Raw genomic sequence first — 23,271 nt, forward strand, 5'->3', positions numbered from 1 at the left:
GAGATGGAGAGAGAGACAGACAGATGGAGAGAGACAGAGAGATAGGCAGAGATATAGCGGGAGAGAGAGGTTAGTTTACAGTGGTACACAGCACCATTAGCAATACCTACATCGTGTTAGTACAATTGAAAACCTACATCTTATCAACATACTCAGTCCATCATTCTGACATAATAACACACTAGAGGTGGACCATACAGCTGAGCTGTGAGTCTAACACACAGCCACTTCATTCACTCACTGGGATAAGGACATTAGTCAGAATGTATATGTGTGGTCAACTCATTACCCATGTAAGCAGCCCAGTGGATTGCTCGGCGGTCCTTCTTGTCAAAAGCATTAATGTTGGCTCCTCTGGAGAGAAGCAGCATCACCATCTAACAGGAAAAGGAGAGAGAAACAAAACACAGGCTGAGGAAAACTAAAGCAAGATCTGCTCAAATCTGGCGTCAAAGCCTCTCTTGAACAAACTCAAGCATACAACTAGGGCTGTGACGGTCATGGGACTTCCGGTGTCGGTGATTGACGTGTGGTGTGTACACAGTCATCGACATAACTGACAGCCCTATAAAGCATTCAATGCATCTTCACATTTACAGACTTTAGTAAGATAGCTGACTATTGCTAATGTGATTAGTAAATTGGATAGTCATCATTTAGGCTAATAATATAACTCAATCACTGTTCGCAAAAAAACGGCTGTTCAATGCAGCGCGTGGTGGAGTAAGGCTAGGCTAGGCTATGTCAGATATGTTTCTCTTTACAGGATTTTTTTTTTCCCTTGTTAAAATATTTTTTATCATGCAATTCTACTACACTTTATATGACTATAGAGATTAGCAGAATCTTGTTCAATATGACTTTCAAGTGGCACTGACTCAGGGATAAAGAAAGTGAATATGCACACTCACCGAGGATATAGCCAATGGCAAAAATACTGTTCGCTCAATTAAGTTGAGAATTTTGATAACTAAAAGACAGATTAGTCTTTTCATTGTCTTCTCTTTGAAGCAATAGCCAATTGCTTTCCAAACTATGTTAGCCTGAGATAGTGTTCAGTCTTTCGTGAGATGCACTGTCAGGCTCATGTAAGAAGTCATATTTACACTTGACCACGTCTGTGATCAGTGCAAAAAAAATGGACGTCCTTTAGCTCTGTCCGAATCTCCCACTTCACCTTGAAAAAGAAAGGTTTGGGAAACCCTGCTTTAACAGGCTAAAACTATTTTAAACCGGTCTTATTTTGAGACTAAGCCTACTCCAGCCTATAAGAACGAGGAGGAATGTCATAAAGTAAGTAGAACCAGATCATGAACTACAGTACTGTAAAGTGACAGATACTGAACAAGGTGCATACGGCTGATGGAAGGAGGCATCTGTTCTTAAATTGCTGGAGCACAGAAAGGATGTGTCCAGAACACATCCTACCTTTCCCAATGATGAGTAAAGACCGCTTGGCCTACCTTTCCCAATGATGAGTAAAGGACGTTTGGCCTACCTTTCCCAATGATGAGTAAAGGACGTTTGGCCTACCTTTCCCAATGATAAGTAAAGACCGTTTGGCCTACCTTTCCCAATGATGAGTAAAGACCGTTTGGCCTACCTTTCCCAATGATAAGTAAAGACCGTTTGGCCTACCTTTCCCAATGATAAGTAAAGACCGTTTGGCCTACCTTTCCCAATGATAAGTAAAGACCGTTTGGCCTACCTTTCCCAATGATGAGTAAAGGACGTTTGGCCTACCTTTCCCAATGATAAGTAAAGGACGTTTGGCCTACCTTTCCTAGTGATGAGTAAAGGCCGTTTGGCCTACCTTTCCCAATGATAAGTAAAGGACGTTTGGCCTACCTTTCCCAATGATGAGTAAAGGCCGTTTGGCCTACCTTTCCCAATGATAAGTAAAGGATGTTTGGCCTACCTTTCCCAATGATAAGTAAAGGCCGTTTGGCCTACCTTTCCCAATGATAAGTAAAGGACGTTTGGCCTACCTTTCCCAATGATGAGTAAAGGCCGTTTGGCCTTCCTTTCCCAATGATGAGTAAAGGACGTTTGGCCTACCTTTCCCAATGATGAGTAAACTTGAGTGTATGCATTATAGATATGGGCTTCATAGAAAGTGTTACAAAGTGTTCTCTGTTCATCTTATCCATCCAGGTTCTGCCGGGGTAGGCCGTCATTGTAAATAATAATTTGTTCTTAACTGACTTGCCTAGTTAAATGAAGGATAAATAAAATAAAACATATATGAAGTGCTTCACTATAAATACGTTTGACTATGTGGTTTGAAGTACTTTACCATTATCTTGCACAAACAGTAAGACTACTATAGACAGAAATCAATGCAGTAATGTTTTATTAAATAAAGGCTCTGATTAAAATAGTAATAAAATCAGGCATTTGGCTAATTCTTCTTCCCAAAAGCTCCTCTGAATGGTTTGGAGACGGCTCTGGAGATAGCTCGTAACACCCTGACTAAGAGAGGGCGTTTACGGGACTGGCACTCCTGGGGAGCAGGGGCCAGTGTGGTTGTCAGGTCCTCCTTGGGTGGGGAAGTGGATGGAACCTCTGGAACCTCACACTCAGCATCTGTGATAAGAATATTTCATAATCAGAAAATGAACGTGTGTGTTTGTCTGTCCGTCTGCCTGTCTATCCGTCTGTCTGTCTGCCTGTCTGTCCACCTGTATCTGTAGTCACTGTTTTAACAAGCTGGCCATAGGGTGATACATCAATATGACATTATCGATGCTTATCACTTACTCTGTGAAATATGAGTCTCTCTGAGACGTTTGGTAGGCAGCGCATCCTGTTCAGGGTGGCTCTTCGGTTCCCCTTTTGTCTTGAACAGCTGTTGACAAAACACATCAGGACAACTGAGCCTGTGTAAAATATATGGTATGCATCCCAAAAGGCACCCTATTGGCTACGTAAGGCACTACTTTTGACAAGGGCCCATAGAGCTCTGGTCAAAAGTAGTGCACTATATAGGGAATAGGGTGCCATTTGGGACACAGACATTGACTCTCTCCCGTGTGTATTAGGATTGTATTACAGCGGCCTCACTCAACCTCCTAAAGACAATGACAACAGCATTGTTCTAATGCTGAGAGACAATAGGGGTGTAGTGAATCTGTAGGGTACATTTCAGCCCCAGAGCCCCCTACCTTCATCCTGATCTTTGGAATCTTGCCAATTTTGGGTAGGAAGCGCCACTTCCTGTTCTTCTTAGTCTTTTCCCCTCTGGCAGAGGGAAGGCGGGCCATGCCGTCAGCCTTTACATCAGCCGGGCTAAGGCCCCTGGCAGGGAATTCCTCAGTAGCATTAAGGTCAGCCACAACGCCATGAGTGATGTCACCAGAGGGGAAAAGACTACACATTGCTGGTGTCTAAGTAAGAAGAGCAAGCTGGTGTGACTGACCTGGGTACAATAACTGGGAGAAGAGGACGCAACAATGGAAAGCAGTCACTGCGTTCCAAAAGACATTCTCTTCCCTTTATAGTGCACTACTTTTGAACAGGGCCCATAGGGTCTGGCTCGGGTCAAAAGTAGTGCACTAAACATGGAAGGTGCCATTTTGGACGCATCCAGCAAAGTTCACATCATAAAACGCAATGTATTGAGCATCATGTTACAATGAAGTCCTATGCAGATGAAAATAGGAACTTTCACTTACCACCCTCCATTGCAGACTTGGACAGATCAGTCAGACTGTCCATCACCATGTTTGTCATCAACTTGATGACCTGATCCAAAACCCTGTCAGCAGTGGGTGGCATAGGCCTACCCAAACACTGCCCCAGGAGTCTGCTAACAGAAGTGTGGGCAAAGCTGTAAACGAGCTCTGACGCATCGTCCTTTGACAGCTTCCTCAGTGCTGGCTTTGGCAGCGCTGGTTGAGAGAGGCTTCTGTGGCCAGTCATGGATTGAAGCTGGCGGCTTATGGTTATCTCCTGAATGAGACCATGGACCTTTGCGATCAGGTTGCCAGACGCATCTTGAAGGGCTTCAATTGACAGAAGCCTATCCAGATTTTCTTCTGCTGAAGTCAATTCTGGGTCATCTGCCTTCAATGTGTCCATTATAGTTTTCACTATGATACCGGTGTCAGATATGTTCATTTCTTGTTGGCTCACAAGCGCTGACTGTGAACCTGTCTTGTCCATTGCGTTAGAGGTATGGCATTCTGTCCTTGTGATCTCATCGGCAGCGCTCATGTCAGGCAACAGGTCAAGGCTCTCCAGTAGAGAGTCTAACATATTAGTGGCTATCAGACACTCCTCACTTGCATTCTGCCCAACAGATGAACTCTCAGAGTTGGCCAATCTGCACTTGATCACATTTAGGATCAAGCTGAGCGTCTTCTTTGCAGTTTTGCTAAAGCCTTCTTGGCTGACTGCCACTGTTCCGTCTTGTAGAGCCACAAGAGGTTCACAACTTTCACTCAATCCACTACCATGGAGAGGAGAGGCTCTCTTCAAACTGGTGTCGCTCACAACTGACATACTCCTGGTGGGCAGACTGACATCCTCACTGCATGTGTCAATTACATGGTGGTCTGTGGAGGAGCCACTCGAAGACACAAGGGCTTTAAACCTTTTAGTCAAACTGACTTTTGAAAATGGCTTCTCATTTCTCACAGACGGAGGGCGGCTCCTGTCCTTAACAAGAGCAGTGTCAGGGGACTTCGAGCATCTGAGTGTCTCCACAGGGGTGGAGTCCAGCACATCTTTAGCTGTGGTGACTGACACGGGTGGAAAAGACAAAAAGACGTTCAGTCTATCCTTTACTCTGTGGTACATGATTTGAGCAGCAAAAAATGAGTTGTCAAAGACAACTCTGGGATTGAGTTGGGACTGCAGCTTTTTCTCTCCTAGTGGGAAGAAGTCTGCGTCCTCCACTGTGTACTGGGATACACTTTCAAGGTCTTGCATGACCATATTCAATATATCTTCAGTTGTAGAAACCACATGGTGTGAGAAGGTGATGCTAGGCATGCTCTGTGGCAAAGAACAGTTGGCTTCGCTAGCAGCTCTGAGAATGGCCTCACGCACAATCTGTTTGGCCTTAGCTCGGAACTCAGCACTGTGAAAGCTCTGGATGGAAATGTTAGAGGTTCTGCTGGCTGCACTACGAGATCGCGTGAGCGTGGCAATCTCAGCTGACGCCACGTCACTCGAAATGCTGAGGTCCTCCAATTTCGAAATGATCGTGTCCAACTTCTGGTTGAAGTCGAAGGACGCATTTGACGTGTTCTCCCCAACGGAAGCGAAGCGGTCTTCCTTTGAAGTCTCCAACCTCAGCACCGAGATCACCTGTTTGATGACCCCTTTAGTGCAGGTGTCGAGGGTGAACTGGTGGGCTGAGGCTGAGGACATAGAAGAGGTATTACTGTCTGTCTTCTGTACAGGAGATACCTCCACAGTGGTCTCAGTTACAAGTAGTCCAGTGTCATAGAGCTCAATTTGCACAGGAGTATTTTTTCCCTCAGTGAGAAGGTGAGAGGTGAAAAGCTTCCTCAGTTTGTCCAGGGTTTTGGTATAAATCTTCTGGGAACCTGAACTCACTTCCACCCAGAACATTTTGCGACCTGATTTCGTACGCATGGAGGCCTTATTGACCTCAAATACCTCATGCAGGTCGGAAATAATTCCACCAAATAGATCAGAGGATGCTTCCTCAATATTCTCCGCGGAAACACAGACAGACAGAACTTCCGACAGTTTCCCACAAGTGTCGGTTTTATCCAGCACGCCAGTATATGTCACAGCTGCATCCTGAATAACCTGAGTGATGCATTGTTCAGCTTTGATGATATACTCCTCCACTGGTTGACCATGGAGGATGTCAACTTTATCACAAGGGAGCACCTTCTGAATACTCACATTCTCCTCTGATGGGCGTGGACTGTTGAAGATAATGCTCTCAGTGACCATGTTAGAGGAGGCGAGAGATGAGTCGAGAAGCAAAGACCTGTATATTATCGAGGTGGACATCTCTGGGTGCTTTATCATAGCAGCCTCCTCCAAAATGGCCGACGGGCCCTGGAGGACGTCAGAGATATCCATGTCCTCAATGGTCTCTACCAGAGACGATAGTAGGTCTCTGGCTGACAGGTTGGTAGGTCTCTGGCTCTCGAGCTCCGTTTTGATTGCTTGACAGACAGTTGCTGCAGCAACAGCAGAGCTACAACACAACTGCTTCAAGGTGGAGTCAGAAATAGATGATGACAGATCTGTCATGGACATGGTGGAGAGTTGACTCTCAGAGACAAAGGGTCTGAGTTTGACAGACACCTGTCTGACCAAGTCCCCAGCAAGAGCTCTCATGTCTATTGCTCCACTAGCTGAGTTGTAGGAGCAGGCACTCTGTGGCCTTGACGGGCTCCTGCTATCCAAAAATCCTGTTATCCCAAAAACCTCAAGTACAAGATCCACAACATCGGATGACACTTCTGTCATTCTGTTGTTGGACAGAAATTGACTTGGATGAATGGTGCCTGCATTCAGAGTCCAGTCGCAAATAGAGTTGTCGGACTGACTCTGGACTAGTGGAACTAGACAGGTTTCACTTGGACCTTGACCAAAGAGTTCTGCCATTTTGAGCAGAACTGATCTTAAGACCTTTGACTTGGAAATGTTCAGCAGTGGGTCGTTGTTGGACAGTCTGGTGGACGGTCTACTAGCCGATCTCTGAACAACTAGGCTTTGTACTTCTGCCGAAATGGCAGTGAGAAAATAGGTCAAGGGGCTGGTCGCTCGCCCCTTGTTTCCTCCGTTGGCTTTAGCCTTGAAGATGCTATCTATGATGATGACTATAACCTGTCCAGCCAGAGGACCCAATATGGCCTCAAGGTCCCTCTCTAACTCAAGGGGAGACTTGTGGCCATGCGCAATATGCTCTATGGCATGGGAATACATCTTAGCAGACACCATGCTTAGCATCTCTTGGGCAAACTGCTGACTTGCTGAGTAACTACCAGACAGCGGACCTAGAGTTCCCTGACTGAGACTTCGCATTAGCTCAGCCAATCTGGAGTTGAGAAGGTTCATAACCAACTCTACAATACCCATCATAAACCTGGTGTCCGTTGGTATTTTGACAGGTCTGTATTTCTCCCGTCTACTCCAACTGGACGACAGTACGATGTCACTCTGCGACTGGCCGCTCTGGACCATGTTGAAGACAGAATCCTCAGAGATTCCAAACACAGATCTCAGTGGTGCTGAGTGGGGTCTGTGTCTCATCTCTCTATCACCACCCTCAGGTGAGGAGACATATCGCTCTTCATCCTCACTCAGCAAGGAAGTCATGGACCTGCAGAATGCACAACAGAAATGAATAGTACATGGTAACAAAATACAAAATATGATCCAAGAATTTGGAAGTATCTAAGTAGTATTTCTCACTAAGTGGATCTGGAATGGATATTTGTACTTATAACAAGGGACATGGGAATAATGTTTTTTAGAAAGACCTACAAGAAGAGGAGGGGAAAGGGGTAAGTACCTATGAGAGGAGGGGAAAGGGGTAAGTAACTGTGAGAGGAGGGGATAGGGGTAGGTACCTGTGAAAGGAGGGGCTAGGGGTAGGTACCTGTGAAAAGAGGGGCTAGGGGTAGGTACCTGTGAGAGGAGGGGATAGGGGTAGGTACCTATGAGAGGAGGGGATAGGGGTAGGTACCTATGAGAGAAGATGATAGGGGTAAGTACCTATGAGAGGAGGGGATAGGGTTAGGTACCTATGAGAGGAGGGGAAAGGGGTGGGAGTTCGTGTGCTGCAAGTGGTTCTAGAACTGGTGCGCCTACTGGGTCCTCCACTAAAGCTGAATCTGACGCTGCGGCCAAGAGAAGTCACTTCTCTTGCCTCAGTACTTCCTGATCCAGAAGAGCTTGACGAATCAGAGAGCTCTATCTGCATGGTGAGGTCAAGGGCGGGAATAACCACAGTGGATGTAGACTCCATCACCCAATTTGTGATATCCATGCACCTGGCACTAAACTCATGTCTGCTCATCTGAAATGTTAAAAGACCATACAGAGTTAGTTTGTTAACGGAGCTGCACTGCTGCACCATGTGTTTACTCAAGCTAGTCAATTAAAGCAGTGGTTCAGGATGTTCCAAAATGCTGGAAAGGGGGGCCTGAGGGAAAAAGTTTGGGAACCTCTGAATTAAAGGTCCTGCACGATTTCCACCAATAAGAGTTTGGAATGTTTGGTCCATCTTACCAACATGAACTACTTTAGAAGTGACTATAACTCACCCGGCACGCATATTCTCACTCAGCAGATTCCAATGGCTGAAAAGTAAATAAATAAAGGTACACAATTAAACTACATGACATTACCTCTATTCTCTTAGATTACGTTATGGATGGACCTCTACGGAACTAGGCCACATCCAAACATCCCTGATTGGTCATTTGGTCAGTTGAGTCCCTTGTATTTGCCCGAGACTCATCACCTCCTTCTCAAAACCCATTGGACGAGAAGGTCAAAAGGGAGGGCTTTCTCATCCAATGGGTTTTGAGAAGGAGGCGAGAAGAGAGGACGTGAGGAGTATGCAATTGAGATTGTCCCTATGGGTGCGTCCCAAATGGCCCCTATTCCTTAAATACTGAACTATTGTTGACCAAGGCTCTAATAGGGAACATATCTAGGGGATGCATGGGGAAGCCAAAGAGAAACTTACCCATCCTTCATGTCCTGCACAAAGGTGTGTAGGTCTGGGTAGCTTCTCTTTCCCCTGCTGAGGGTGAGGCTGGTCTGGGAGGCTGCAGCCTTGCGGGTCACGCTAGTGAAGGTCACCACTGCAGCCTGATGGGGACGACAGAAAGCAGACTTAGGCTGGAATTCAATCAAATTCGCCATAGCACTGTTAATGCAATGTCTGTTTACGAACTACTGTCTGCATGCACAAACAGAAATGTACACACACACTGTTATCTGGAAGCATTTACCTTTGCCACTTGTTCAGTCTCCTGGGATTGAGATGTCCCGGCTGTTTGTAGATCATCACTCTCCTGCATCACACTCTCTCCTTCGACCTCCAGTGTCAGAGTTGATGTGGCTGTCTTCAGATCAACCTGCTTCAACTCACTCTCACCTTTGGCCTCCTAGATTAGAAGACCTTTACTAGCTCAAGCTTTGAAAATTCATTTGTCATTTTAATCTTCAATGCGTCATTAAAACACAAAACACAATACATCATACCTTCTGTGACTGAGATGGGATGAAAACGGCCTGGTCCAACTCACTCTCTCCTTCAACCTCCTGTGACTGAGATGGGATGGCAACGGCCTCGTCCAACTCACCCACTCCTTCAACCTTCTGTGACTGAGGTGGGATGACAACGGCCTCGTCCAACTCACTCTCTCCTTCAACCTCCTGTGACTGAGATGGGATGGCAACGGCCTCGTCCAACTCACCCACTCCTTCAACCTTCTGTGACTGAGGTGGGATGACAACGGCCTCGTCCAACTCAATCTCTCCTTCAACCTCCTGTGACTGAGATGGGATGGCAACGGCCTCGTCCAACTCACTCTCTCCTTCAACCTTCTGTGACTGAGGTGGGATGGCAACAGCATCGTCCAACTCAATCTCTCCTTCAACCTTCTGTGACTGAGATGGGATGACAACGGCCTCGTCCAACTCACTCTCTCCTTCAACCTCCTGTGACTGAGACGTGCCATCTGTCTTCAGATCAGCCTCCTGCATCTCAATCTCTCCTTCAGCCTCTAGTGACAGAGTTTGGATATCTGTCTCTAGAACAGCCTCTTCCAACGTGGTCTGTCTCTCAACCTCTCTGTGATCTTTATCAGATCTAGATACAGAAAAAGGAATCTCTCTAAGGTCACTATAATGTGCTATAATGTGAGTGTGAGGATGTGTTCCAATTATAGAATTAGAATGAATCATTCTAGAATTAGAATAGAATCACTCGAATTATATGGTTCCAATACTCTGAGATGACTCGGCCTATCCAGAGTTATATACAGTATTTAGAGAATTTGGCAAACTTTTAGAAAGGACTCCATGTTAGCGCCTTTGAGCCTTTCATTTACCCAATAAGTCAATTATAAAATAGATGTTCAGTTACATATTATTGTTTAAAATGTCAATATTGCACATGGGGAGCCAGCTCTCATATGGATATCTTTGATTATACTGTGTCATATAATGTATACATATTGATGTAAATGCAACATAATGCAGATAGATGTCCCATCTCTCTAAATACATGGCTCTGGGCCTACCTCTCCATAGGACCTTTGACCTACTACAGAATCTGTATTTGTAGGCCTATGTGATCCTGTAACCAGTCACAAATGTGTCATTAGTGTAAATCACTTACCTGTCTTCCTTCATAACATCACCGTCATTGATGGGGTCATCCAGGTCTATGAGGGTGAGGTCATTCCCACTGACCTCTGACACCTGAAAGACAGCACAAAGTCATGTTTGGATGTCACCTACTGTGTCGCCTTTAGCCGTGTTGAAAACAACTGGGAACTCTCTGACTTCCGACTTCAGTGCGTTCAAGACAATCGGGGTAAAAAACTAACTCCGACAGGGAAAAATTGTTTTCAACAGTCATCCAACTTGGATTTCCAAGTCAGAAGCAGCGCGGCTTGGCGTGTCATGTTTCGGAGGACTCCTGACTCGACCTTTACCTTTCCCGAGCCCGTTGGGAAGTTGCAGCGATGAGACTAGATCGTAACTACCAATTGGATATCACAAAAAAATTACTAAGAATTGAATTAAATAAAGTCGGAAACTCTGGCATCTTTTTAGAGCTCCAACTTTCCGACCTAAAGAACATGGAAGTCATGATTTGACCAAGATCACTTGCCTTGAAAGCACCATTAACCCAACACTCATTGTCACATCATAATGCATCATATGCATAGAAATAGAATCACCAGAACATCATGTCAGGTGTACAGTTCAGTTTACCAGTCAAATTGCCATGGTCAGAGGCTCTATCCTTTCTAGTGATTCTATTTCTACGGTCACATCATAATGCATCATATCTATGCTTGTGTCTGAAATAGCACCCTATTTCCAATATAGTGCACTTCTTTTGGCCGGAGCCCTATAGAGTGCCACAGTAATGAGTCAAAATCCCCATAAAACCTAGTAGTCAAACAGGGAAATGGTTCCAATTGTTTTTCCACCATACATTTTCCCCATAGTGGATTTTAGAAACACTTAAAATAAGGGCTGTGTTTCAGGTAGGCTTACCATTTTGATAACTGTGTAAATCTCTCTAGGACAAGGTGACTTTTATCAATGTATTCGCCTGTACTTACCCCCCCAAAATGAAATGCTAATTAGCTGATAATGTGGCTATCATAAAGAATTTCAAATGCCACGATGATCATGCTGATCGAGGCAAAGGTAAGAATCTCTTGACTAACTATCTAATGTTAGCTAAATGTAGTAATTAATAAATTGGCTACATTTCTTTAAATGGACAATTCTGTGAACTGTTTAGTGCAAGTTTTAAATTGACACAATACCTGTTAGCAAAGGTGTCAGCTAGAAATTACGTTTAGGAGCTTGCAGGGATTTGTAGTGTTGCATGTCTACTTTGATGCTAATTAGAAATTTCGAATCTGAGAGTAAATAGAGCCAAATGTATTGCTAAAAGTCACCTTGTCCATGAGAGCTTTACATGGTTATAAAAATGTCACACCACGGTAAACCCACATTAAACACAGCCCTTATTTTATGTGGAAAAACGATTGGAACCATTTCCCTCCCTGTTTGACCGCTAGGTTTTATGGGTATTATGACACCTCCACTGTGGGGCTATATAGACGGGTTGGTTGTTTAGCAACAACACTGGCAAGTAACTGTGGGTAAAATAGACAGGGTAAATAGACAGGGTTCGCTTAGAACGTTGACAACATGTAAACTATATTTAGTCTCTAAATGTTAATTGCAAACAAATACATTTGCATAATGAGCACTTGCTAGCTGAGGTTTAGAGTCATAACAAGATACACGCATTCCGGCATTGATGAGCGCGCATGTTTTTCGTGACGTCAGCCAACCAGTGTATGGATCATGGTCAAAAGTAGTGCACTAGCCTACATAGGGAATAGGGTGCCATTTAGGACAGAAATGTGAAGGTGGTGTCATAATAACCTTTGACCCTAGACCCCCATTTGACCCACAACAGATTCTACGGATCCTTTAGCCAACTCTCATGACTCCCTGGCCATAGACTTTGTAGTTTGATGTTACAGAATGAATAGAACATCATTTCATTTATTTAACAATATTTAATCCACAGTAATTAATATAAATGGGGATTTAAAAATAATTATAAACTGGGTGGATCGAGACCTGAATGCTGATTGGCTGAAAGCCATGGTATATCAGACTACTGTATACCATGGGTATGACAAAACATGTATTTTTTACTGCTCTAATTATGTTGGTAACCAGTTTATAATAGCAATAAGGCACCTCGGGGATTCGTGAAATATGGGCTTTGTCCTAGCTTGCACTTCGGGTTGCGTCGTGCGTGAGAACAGCCATTAGCCGTGGTATATTGACAATATACCACAATCCCTTGGGCCTTATTGCTTAAATAACATGCCTACCTTGAACTCTTTATTCTCCATGTCCTTGCAAAATCAGTACATTTCCTTGCCAAAATGCACGCTCCTCCAGCACTAGCGAGAATCACTGAACTGCTCCCGCGGTTTCTCATCAGTTTCAACGTATATCAGTGATGACGTAACAATGCTGTACAGATTTGACGCACTTCCAATCTCGTGCTGATGCAACGCTCTGTGCGGTTGTAAATTCACGCATGGAAATCCTGCGAGTTGTAAACAAATGTAGGCTACGATTGCCCTTAAAAATGTAATGTTGTGGACGCAATGCAAAATGAAATAAAATAAATTACCCACACCGATAACCCAGAGTTCATCATTAAATAACATTGATTACTCATAAAATATACAGCAAACTTCAGATACTGAAAGAATTCATGGGAGTTTCGTGCTAGTTTCATCCGTTTAAAAGAATGAAAATGACACGAAAAAACCTGTGAACCTCTTGTTGCTGATTTGGTGAACATAGCAAATGTATTGCACATATTTCCAGTTAAAATTATTTTCAAAAAGAGACAAAAACGGGGATTTGAACAAGGATTGAGTGGTTTCATTTTTTGAAGAAGTTAAAGCAAGCAAAACCTGTTAAAAAAACATTGATTATAAGACCAAAGACAAATAATATAGATATTTATTTTCCAGAAGAAGAAAATCTAATTGCTTATTATCATTGGTTTACAGTGTTTCTCCTCTCCAAGGGAGACATGTTTTCCACCTCACATGCCTCGGGATAGTATCAGTGCTTTTCACAAACGTTGTAGTACTTAGTGTGCATCATTGTTTTCGCTCATACAGCTGCCCCTACTCTCCTAACCACCCCTCAGTAACTAACGAAGGCATAAAATGATGACATAAATATCACAAGAAAGAACACATGAATTAATCATTTACTTTCTAAAATACTTTCTAGAGGCCAAAGGACAGGTAGGTTTAATAACACAAATGTAATATGTCCCATCAAAAAGTCCTGTTGCTCACATACCGGTATGCAAAACCAGCATCCCAAATGGCACCCTATTTCCTTTAGAGTGCACTGCTTTTGACCAGACCACTATGGGCCCTGTTCAACAGTAGTTTACTATTCAGTATAGGGAATAGGGTTCCATTTGGGATCATCAAATCTTTACAATTACTCATGAGAGCAAATACTACGATGTTTTGATTCCCACAGACCTTAAGACATGAATGATTTTATTAAAATGTTTGTTCATAAAAAATGTATGATTTCCCCTCCTCCCACATGGATTACAGACAAGAGGCTAGGTGCGTTCTGACTGTCTTAGTGTGCGGATTAACATGACAATCACTCTCATGAAACTTAAATGAAACATCACTCCTAATGTCTTTTCTCAGCCCAAACACTCAGCCCAATATCTACAGTCAAAACAGGTTTTGAAAATGCTTCTTCCACATCTTTTGATCCCTGTCTGTTTTGCTCTCAGTGAAGTGCTACTATCCCCTTGGACTACAGGTTATTGCCATCATAAGGTGTCTGTCTGTTGGCCGGACACTTTCTACCGTTTAGGACCTTTGTGGGTAAAGGTAAAGATGGGGTATAGAAGCAGCAGTTCCTCTGAAGTCCAGTATCTGCTGGAAGGACACCTGGTGGTACGAGAGGATGAGTGTGGGCCAGCCAGCCTGTTGTTCCTCCCCCTCTCCCTCCCCCCTTTTCTCTCTCTCTCAGTCTGAGGGACTCTTAAGGCTCCTGTGCGGACTGTCTCGGTTCGTGCCCTCCCGAAGCTGGCTGTGGTGATTTAAGACACGCTATATTTATGTGTGTATTTGTTTGTGGCCTCGGGCTCACTTCGCTGTCCCTCTGTCCAGTACGTACCGTTGTAGCAGGCCCAGTGTAGTGGCGTGTAGCCCTGGTTGTCTGTGATGACGGGGAGGGTCCACACTGACTGGGCGGTGTGTAGGAGCCACCGCAGCACCACGATGTGTCCGGACGTCTCCTCACTACCCTTCTGTGTAGAGCTGTTCTGTGCCATTTGTCTCTGGCTCCCTTGTTGAGCAGTGAGTACACACAGTCTGTGTGTCCGCTCAGCACCGACAGCATCAGAGGGGTTCTGATACACAAGACAACAGGTCATATTACAAACTGGTAATAACCAGGCTGAGTCCCAAATGGCAATCTATTCCCTATATCGTACACTACTGTTGACCTGAGCCCATAGGGCTTTGGTTTAAAGTAGTGCACCAAGTAGGGTATAGGTTGCCATTTGGGATGAAGCCCTAGTGTCAAAATCTCTTTATTTCAGGAATTGTATCCGAAACCCAAATGAGTTACTGTCTATTCCCGTCTTGAACGTCCACTGCACTCTGGAGGTCAGCATTTCCAATCAGCAAACGCAAACACTCCGAATGACCGTTGGTAGCTAGAGGAAGATAAACAGAGAGGATATAAGAATGTCAGATGATTGACCGTTGGTAGCTAGAGGAAGATAAAAAGAGAGGATATAAGAATGTCAGATGATTGACCTTCAGTAGCTAGAGGTGGAAAAACAGAGAGAATATAAGAATGTGAGATGATTGACCATTGGTAGCTAGAGGTGGAAAAACAGAGAAGATATAAGAATGTCAGATGATTGACCATTGGTAGCTGGAGGAGGATAAACAGAGAGGATATAACAATGTCAGATGATTGGCCGTTGGTAGCTGGAGGAGGATAAACAGAGAGGATATAAGAATGTCAGATGATTGACCGTTGGTAGCTGGAGGAGGATAAACAGAGAGGATATAAGAATGTCAGATGATTGACAGTTGGTAGCTAGAGGAGCATAAACAGAGAGGATATAAGAATGTGAGATGATTGACCGTTGGTAGCTGGAGGAGGATAAACAGAGAGGATATGAGCAGATTGCTGGATGACTATAACCTTCACATGAACAGACAGATTTGTAGAACAATGGTGTTGGTAGATGACATCCTCATGATGTTAACACAGCAGATAATAAAGAATTTTGGGGCTGAGGCCATCGAAGCCTGTCACCTGCTAGCTGTGTACCTGGCTCTGGATAGAAGTCTCCCCTGTGCACTGATCTAGGATCAGCTTACCCTCCCTAGATCCTCAATCATTAGTGGAGAACATGACAAAAAATGACCTTAGATCAGTGTCTAGTGGGCATGTTCACACTATACCATGTAACATCCCTAGAGTGGACATTGTCGTCCTAGCAACATGACCAAACAAATGGCCATCTTGGTCAGGAAAACGTTTTAATTACAGAAGCTCTATGTGATATCCTATGTGTACCTGCAGCGTGGATGGGGGTCCTCTTTAGGGTGAAGTATTTAACCAGGATGGAGGCTCCCTGGTTGATGAGGACGTCAACACACTCCACATGGCTTTTTAAGGCAGACAGGTACCTCACGTCTAGATCCAGCAGAGACTGAACCAGGACCTCCATAGCATGGTGGTGGCCGTGGTACGCCTGAATAGAAACACAAACACAGTCTCAAGCAAAGTCCAGTGGTACGCCTGAATAGATATACACTCTTAATATAATCAATGTCCTATAGTAGACCAGTGGTACGCCTGAACAGAAATACAGTGCTAGACCTCTAAAGTAGACCAGAGTCTTTCAATCGGGAGCCCATTTTTGCTCCCGCCCAGCATCAACATCTGAGGTCCCTGCCAAGCGTGGGATTGAGAAACAAACACTCTACTTCTCCTCTGAGGTTGATTAACTCAAATGGCAAAATAAGGAAATCATCCTCATCATCACTGTGTAGAATATGCATGTATTTTACACTAATCAGGAATAGATAGGAATTTGGTGTGTGAGTCTGTCTGGACAGTCAACTTCCTGTGGAAAATCAACACCATGCTTGCATCCCAGATAGCACCCTATTCCCTATGTAGTGAACTACTTTTGATCAGGGCCTATAAGGATCTGGTCAAAAGTAGTGTATTAAATAGGGAATAGGGTGCCATTTGTAATATGGAGACCACTACAGGAGCAGGTAGGCTTTACTCACAGCGAGGTGTAGAGGGCTGATGGGAGCTCTGACATCAAAGTCGTTTAGCATGTCTGTCCCTGAGGTTTCAATTAGTTGAGGAAAGACAAGGACGGCCAGTTCAGACTTGTAACATATTTACCTGGAAGGTTAGTCTAGTAGCATGTGAAACATGGTAAATCTCAGTGACCAGCCCCTGCAGACATACTGGGGTGTTGCATCCATACCTTAAACAAGCAAGTGTGAGAAAGTTACCAACTGGCACTTACATCTAAAGGTGTTTCACTTGCAATCTGGAAAAAGAACATCAAGAGTGACAATGCGTCCACGACAAACATGCAGCCACACCTTAAAACCTACTGTTGGGTTCTGAGAATATGAAATATACTAATTCATGTCACTGAGGGAGAGAGCTTAATGTATAACGTTTACATTATGTCAGGATATGTTATTGTTAGCCATCAGGCATCCTATGGGTGGGATCCTCTGGGATGAGAAGAGACACAGTCTGGTACCAATCACCATGACAGCCTTGAGTTGGGGAGGAGTGAGCACCTTGGGGTAGCGGTCAGGTCAGATGAAGTGAGGAAGAACAGATATCACTAAGGTTCTGTCTAGCAACAGAGATGCATTGGCTGTTCAGAGGTGTAGGAGGAGACTCAACATAGGAGAAAGGATTAAATATCAGTGCTTGTGTGAATATGTTTTTTGTCTAATGCAGCTGTCTTGACCCTCTGGGAAGAATAAACTTGGTTTAAGCTTTCATAGTGTCCGTCGAGTTTTTACTCTGAGAATTAGAACCTAACAGTTGGCGCTGCGAGCAGGGTTCACCACGATTTGCAGTCGAACTAGAGATTCTGAATCAGTGAAACAGAAACAAGGTAGGCACAGTTCCTACACCTGTTATCACTAATTCTGACATCTTGAGGAGATGAGAGTTGTAGGCTGAACCAATTATAGGGTACGGACCTAGAAAGCCTGAGCTTATTCAGTAGTCTCATTGTATTACGACCGGTCATAGCTTTGCGGTACCAGAAGGTAAACCCGAACAGGTTGATACCTGTAGAGGGTAACTCCTAAGGGGTAAATCCCAAGTAGGTTGGTTCCTGCTAGTACTATAAGAATAGGGTGAGTCCCGGAAGGTAAGCCCGAGCAGGCGGGTACCTAGGGGGTAAGACCCGGGTGGGGTTGGTTACCTGCTATACCTGTAACGAGAGGGTGCAAGTCTCAGCCGCAGTGGCCATGCGGCAGTAGAGTGGGTGTGGATGGATAAAGTGACATGCTTGTGTACTAGGATAAAAAGTTGCCATTCAGGGTTAGAAGAAAAGCAATAAGATACTCGAAAGTTGTTGGATTTGGGTGTATTAGCAGTAGCAATAAAGAGAGGTTGGTTTTATGCCCTGTTAAGGTAGGGAACCATGACAGATTATGTGGAAATAGGAAGACAAGTGTGAATAATTTTGGTAATGTGTGTTATCAACAACAGTGATATTTGAACAGATTGGAGATGACTATCCATAACAATGAAATCCTTCATACAGTGAGGTTAGGGTAGGTTACCATGCTTGTCCTGAACCACAGCTGTAGACACAGCCTCCTCCAGGTCCTCAGACACTAGCTTGGAGATCCGTTACAGGATGTCTGTCACCCCACTGAGCCCCTATTGCAGGTTAGGGGTCACATCCACTTGAATGTCCTTCATATGACGAACCTCCTACAGAGCAAATGAGGAAAATATGATATATTATGATTTATGTTAGTATCAATACAATATGGGAATTTTATCCCAAAGCTACCTACAGCTAACATATATATTTATGTATGTGATCTATGTAAATAAAGGAATATAACACAGCTGTAAAACTGTGAGGACTATATGGTGGAGGCCTACCCATTTCCCAGGAGCATTGTAAAAAGTGGATTTGGGTACAGTGTTTATTTCCCCTTAATATCTTTGAATATTACACCTAAAATAATTAGGCCTACTTCTTTCTACTGCTGATCTGAGACCATTAGGGTTAAACATTACAGATATAAATGCAATATATGGAGTAGAAAAGATTGCCTGCCCACCAAGAATCAACATACGTTCTACATGGTCTATTTCTATCTGAATGTAACACCTCAATCAAGCATGTTAATTGATCGTTAAGTCATGTTTGTCAGGTAAACGGTCATTAGTGGCCTATATAAGCCTCATACAGGCCATGGGGAGACATTACCTGTTGATAACACAGACTATTCTCATGATCATGGGAGGTGTGAGAGAATTGCTGCTCTTTGTGTTGACTGTGGGGGTTGTGAAAGGTTGGTTCACTAATGTTTTATTTGGATTGAAGGGATTTGTTTGGGAAATATGCTGAACTTTATCAGTTGGAGATTAAAATTTTACTGTCTGTTTGTTCCACATTGGTCATCTGCTATTATTAATATATGTAGCTATTTTGTGTCAACTCAACTTCTGTCAACACTTTCTCCTCAGTTTCTTGTTACCCTGTTGGAAAGTCCCAGAAGCAAGAGCAAGTCTCTCTGCAGAGGAGACTTGGAGGTAAGTGTTTCTTTCCACAACCCTTCTAGCTTTGTACTGTGTCTATGGTGCTGCTGTGTTTGACACTCATTCAACACCATAGAGTAACTTAGTTGTCTAAATAATGTTGTCAAACCCTTTGATTTGGTCATTTTGCTTGTGTACCTTAACCTACGTTTTTCAGAGCTGTCATCAAATGACGTCTCCATTGTGCATGCCCTGGCCTTGCTCCGATCCATAGGGTCTGACGCTAAACAAGACAGAGAAGGTACGGCCTGAAACATATACTTTTAAATCTGTGTTGGGTTCATGTTGCTCAACATTCGAATGGCAATTTGGCCTAGACCGTGTAGAACAGCTGTGTTGCTGTAGAATACCCAACTGTTTCTTTGTTTTCTCTCTAGAGTATTTCGAGACTAATGAAGTAGAATCCCAAGCTTCTCCAAACCATGGTAGCTCTCCGGCAAATGATGCCCTGTCCTCTGACGACGCTACCTCTGAAGCTGCCACTGGCCCGTCTGACGACGCTACCTCTGAAGCTGCCACTGGCCCGTCTGACGACGCTACCTCTGAAGCTGCCACTGGCCCGTCTGACGACGCTACCTCTGAAGCTGCCACTGGCCCGTCTGACGACGCTACCTCTGAAGCTGCCACTGGCCCGTCTGACGACGCTACCTCTGAAGCTGCCACTGGCCCGTCTGACGACGCTACCTCTGAAGCTGCCACTGGCCCGTCTGACGACGCTACCTCTGAAGCTGCCACTGGCCCGTCTGACGACGCTACCTCTGAAGCTGCCACTGGCCCGTCTGACCATGCCGTTGAGTAACTGTTGACTTCTGCATCTGAGCCCCCGTTGACCACAAACATGGATATCTGATGTGGGACATGGTGCTCGGGGTCCATGCAAGAGTTCATGGGTTTTCTAGTCCAGGTTGTGTGTGTGTAACTGACATTTCTTGTTTTGGCTCAATTAAACGCTAACTGTAATAATTGTGTCCTCAGTATTGTTTTGACGGTTCCTACTTGGAGTTTAGGTCTTTGACCTGACATGAGTAACTGGTGATGGCAACATTTATTTTGCATTATAACCATGCTTTGGCATCAGCAATATGTCTACTTTGACCCCTGTGCTTAAATTACCATTTGACTTAAGCTACATTTGGTCAAATTATGCTAGTAGCATCACATGATGTGGAATGGGTTCTTGTTCATTTAAACTTGATGGTTGTGGAACTGAGTGTTTGGGGTTGGTACATATGAGGCTGCTAGAATCGGGGTTAATGGTGTCAGTGCTAACTAATATCACGGTTGTTAACTTGCATTTAAATGACTCTGCTGGGTGTCTTCTCTCGTAACTGACTTGGTTTCCTATTAGTGAATGCTTAAATATAAAACCAGCTCTCGTATCATTAGCCCATCGTTTTGGCGGTTGGTCTTCATATCCCAGTGCCAATCCAAACTTTCAGGTTTAAATAAGTCAATGCTAACCTGTCTTAGCTGGCAGGCTGCTATCAGGTCCAGGCTCTCCCAGAGTTGCTTGTAGCGCCGCTAACCTAGGGTTTGAGGGCAGGAACAGTTTGACCAGGATTTCCCACCCACTCCGATTTACATGGGATAAACCATTGGAAGAAACCGGTAAATTTCTATGAGAAGCGTGAGGAAGTCTGTTCATACAGGCCGCATGATGAACGCTCAGGGTGTGCGTCGTAGCAAACCGTACTTAGTCTCCATGAATTAAAAAAGCACGTACACGCAACCTTTAAATGCAGTTAATACAGCAACAAAATTGGCTTCTACTTTTGAGCTACCGGTAGGTATCTGCTGTAATTCAAACATTTCTGTGGCACCGCTTTACTCATTTATGCCAACCAAATCCAGATAGCAAATGTTCTGAAAGAGCTGCAAAACCTGGACCCATTCAAATCAGCTGGGCTTGACAATCTAGACCCTCAATTTCTGAAACTATCCGCCGCCATTGTCGCAACCCCTATTACCAGCCTGTTCAACCTCTCTTTCATATCGTCTGAGATCCCCAAGGATTGGAAAGCTGCCGTGGTCATCCCCCTCAAAGGGGGAGACACCCTGGACCCAAACTGTTACAGACCTATATCCATCCTGCCCTGCCTATCTAAGGTCTTCGAAAGCCAAGTTAATAAACAGATCACTGACCATCTCGAATTCCACCGTACCTTCTCCGCTGTGCAATCCGGTTTCCGAGCCGGTCACGGGTGCACCTCAGCCACGCTCAAGGTACTAAACGATATAACCGCCATCGATAAAAGACATTACTGTGCAGCCGTCTTCATCGACCTGGCCATGGCTTTCGACTGTCAATCACCATATTCTTATCGGCAGACTCGGTAGCCTCGGTTTTTCTGATGACTGCCTTGCCTGGTTCACCAACTACTTTGCAGACAGAGCTCAGTGTGTCAAATCGGAGGGCATGTCTGGTCCTCTGGCAGTCTCTATGGGGGTACCACAGGGTTCAATTCTCGGGCCGACTCTTTTCTCTGTATATATCAATGATGTTGCTCTTGCTGCGGGCGATTCCCTGATCCACCTCTACGCAGACGACACCATTCTGTATACTTCTGGCCATTCCTTGGACACTGTGCTATCTAACCTCCAAACGAGCTTCAATGCCATACAACACTCCTTCCGTGGCCTCCAACTGCTCTTAAACGCTAGTAAAACCAAATGCATGCTTTTCAACCGTTCGCTGCTTGCACCCGCCCGCCCGCCCGACTAGCATCACCACCCTGGACGGTTCCGACCTAGAATATGTGGACATCTATAAATACCTAGGTGTCTGGCTAGACTGTAAACTCTCCTTCCAGACTCATATTAAACATCTCCAATCCAAAATCAAATCAAGAATCGGCTTTCTATTTCGCAAAACAAAGCCTCCTTCACTCACGCCACCAAACTTACCCTAGTAAAACTGACTATCCTACCGATCCTCGACTTCGGCGATGTCATCTACAAAATAGCTTCCAATACTCTACTCAGCAAACTAGATGCAGTTTATCATAGTGCCATCCGTTTTGTTACTAAAACACCTTATACCACCCACCACTGCGACCTGTATGCTCTAGTCGGCTGGCCCTCGCTACATATTCGTCGCCAGACATGCTGGCTCCAGGTCATCTATAAGTCCATGCTAGGTAAAGCTCCGCCTTATCTCAGTTCACTGGTCACGATAACAACACCCACCCGTAGCACGCGCTCCAGCAGGTATATCTCACTGATCATCCCAAAAGCCAACACCTCATTTGGCCGCCTTTCCTTCCAGTTCTCTGCTGCCTGTGACTGGAACGTATTGCAAAAATCGCTGAAACTGGAGACTTTTATTTCCCTCACCAACTTTAAACATCTGCTATCTGAGCAGCTAACCGATCGCTGCATCTGTAAACAGCCCACCCAATTTACCTACCTCATCCCCTGACTGTTTTTATTTATTTACTTTTCTGCTCTTTTGCACACCAGTATCTCTACTTGCACATGATCATCTGATGATTTATCACTCCAGTGTTAATCTGCTAAATTGTAATTATTTGCTCCTATAGCCTATTTATTGCCTACCTCCTCATGCCTTTTGCACACAATGTATATAGACTCATTTTTTCCCCTACTGTGTTATTGACTTGTTTATTGTTTACTCCATGTGTAACTCTGTGTTGTTGTCTGTTCACACTGCTATGCTTTCTCTTGGCCAGGTCACAGTTGTAAATGAGAACTTGTTCTCAACTAGCCTACCTGGTTAAATAAAGGTGAAATAAATAAATAAATTCAGCGTGTTTTGAAGCAAGTTAAACCGTTATGGCCTATGCAAATTATTTTGTTTTCTACAGGGTAGGCCTTCCAGGTTATTTTATGTAGCCTACGTTTGTGTATTGAATGTTATTCTACATTTGTTTGTCTGGGTCTCGAGAATCAGTTACCCTTTCTGACCAAGTCTGTAAAATAATGCGAGAACTGGGGGTATTTTGTCTTGAATAGAAGTAATAACGGAGAAGAATGGCAGGGTCTTGACAAGAGTATTTAATTTGATTATGTAGTCCACGTTTGTGTAGGCTCACGTTTAGTTGATGCTGTGACTAAATGAATATTAACTTGATAATTTACTTTATTGCTGGAGAACAGATGCAATAGGTAGGATTG

The 23,271-nt window shown here is 44.3% G+C and overlaps 1 protein-coding gene across 2 annotated transcripts; it reads right to left on the reverse strand.

Moving 5' to 3' along the window:
- Window positions 1–2,336: 2,336 nt before the first annotated feature.
- Window positions 2,337–8,285, reverse strand: LOC120048848. Of its 2 annotated transcripts, none has more exons than XM_038995135.1 (6): window positions 8,262–8,285; window positions 7,865–8,014; window positions 3,675–7,315; window positions 3,165–3,386; window positions 2,761–2,848; window positions 2,337–2,586 (listed from the first exon to the last, which is right to left on the reverse strand). In XM_038995135.1, exons 3-4 carry the CDS (start codon window positions 7,309–7,311, stop codon window positions 3,370–3,372), a joined length of 3,654 nt encoding a protein of 1,217 aa, XP_038851063.1. In that variant the 5' UTR covers window positions 7,312–7,315; window positions 7,865–8,014; window positions 8,262–8,285; the 3' UTR covers window positions 2,337–2,586; window positions 2,761–2,848; window positions 3,165–3,369. The 2 variants fall into 2 exon arrangements, with proteins under 2 accessions (XP_038851063.1, XP_038851062.1); XM_038995134.1 differs by having other exon boundaries at window positions 7,740–8,014.
- Window positions 8,286–23,271: the final 14,986 nt, after the last annotated feature.

This window comes from Salvelinus namaycush, chromosome 5, assembly GCF_016432855.1.
Source record: "Salvelinus namaycush isolate Seneca chromosome 5, SaNama_1.0, whole genome shotgun sequence".
NCBI lineage: Eukaryota > Metazoa > Chordata > Actinopteri > Salmoniformes > Salmonidae > Salvelinus > Salvelinus namaycush.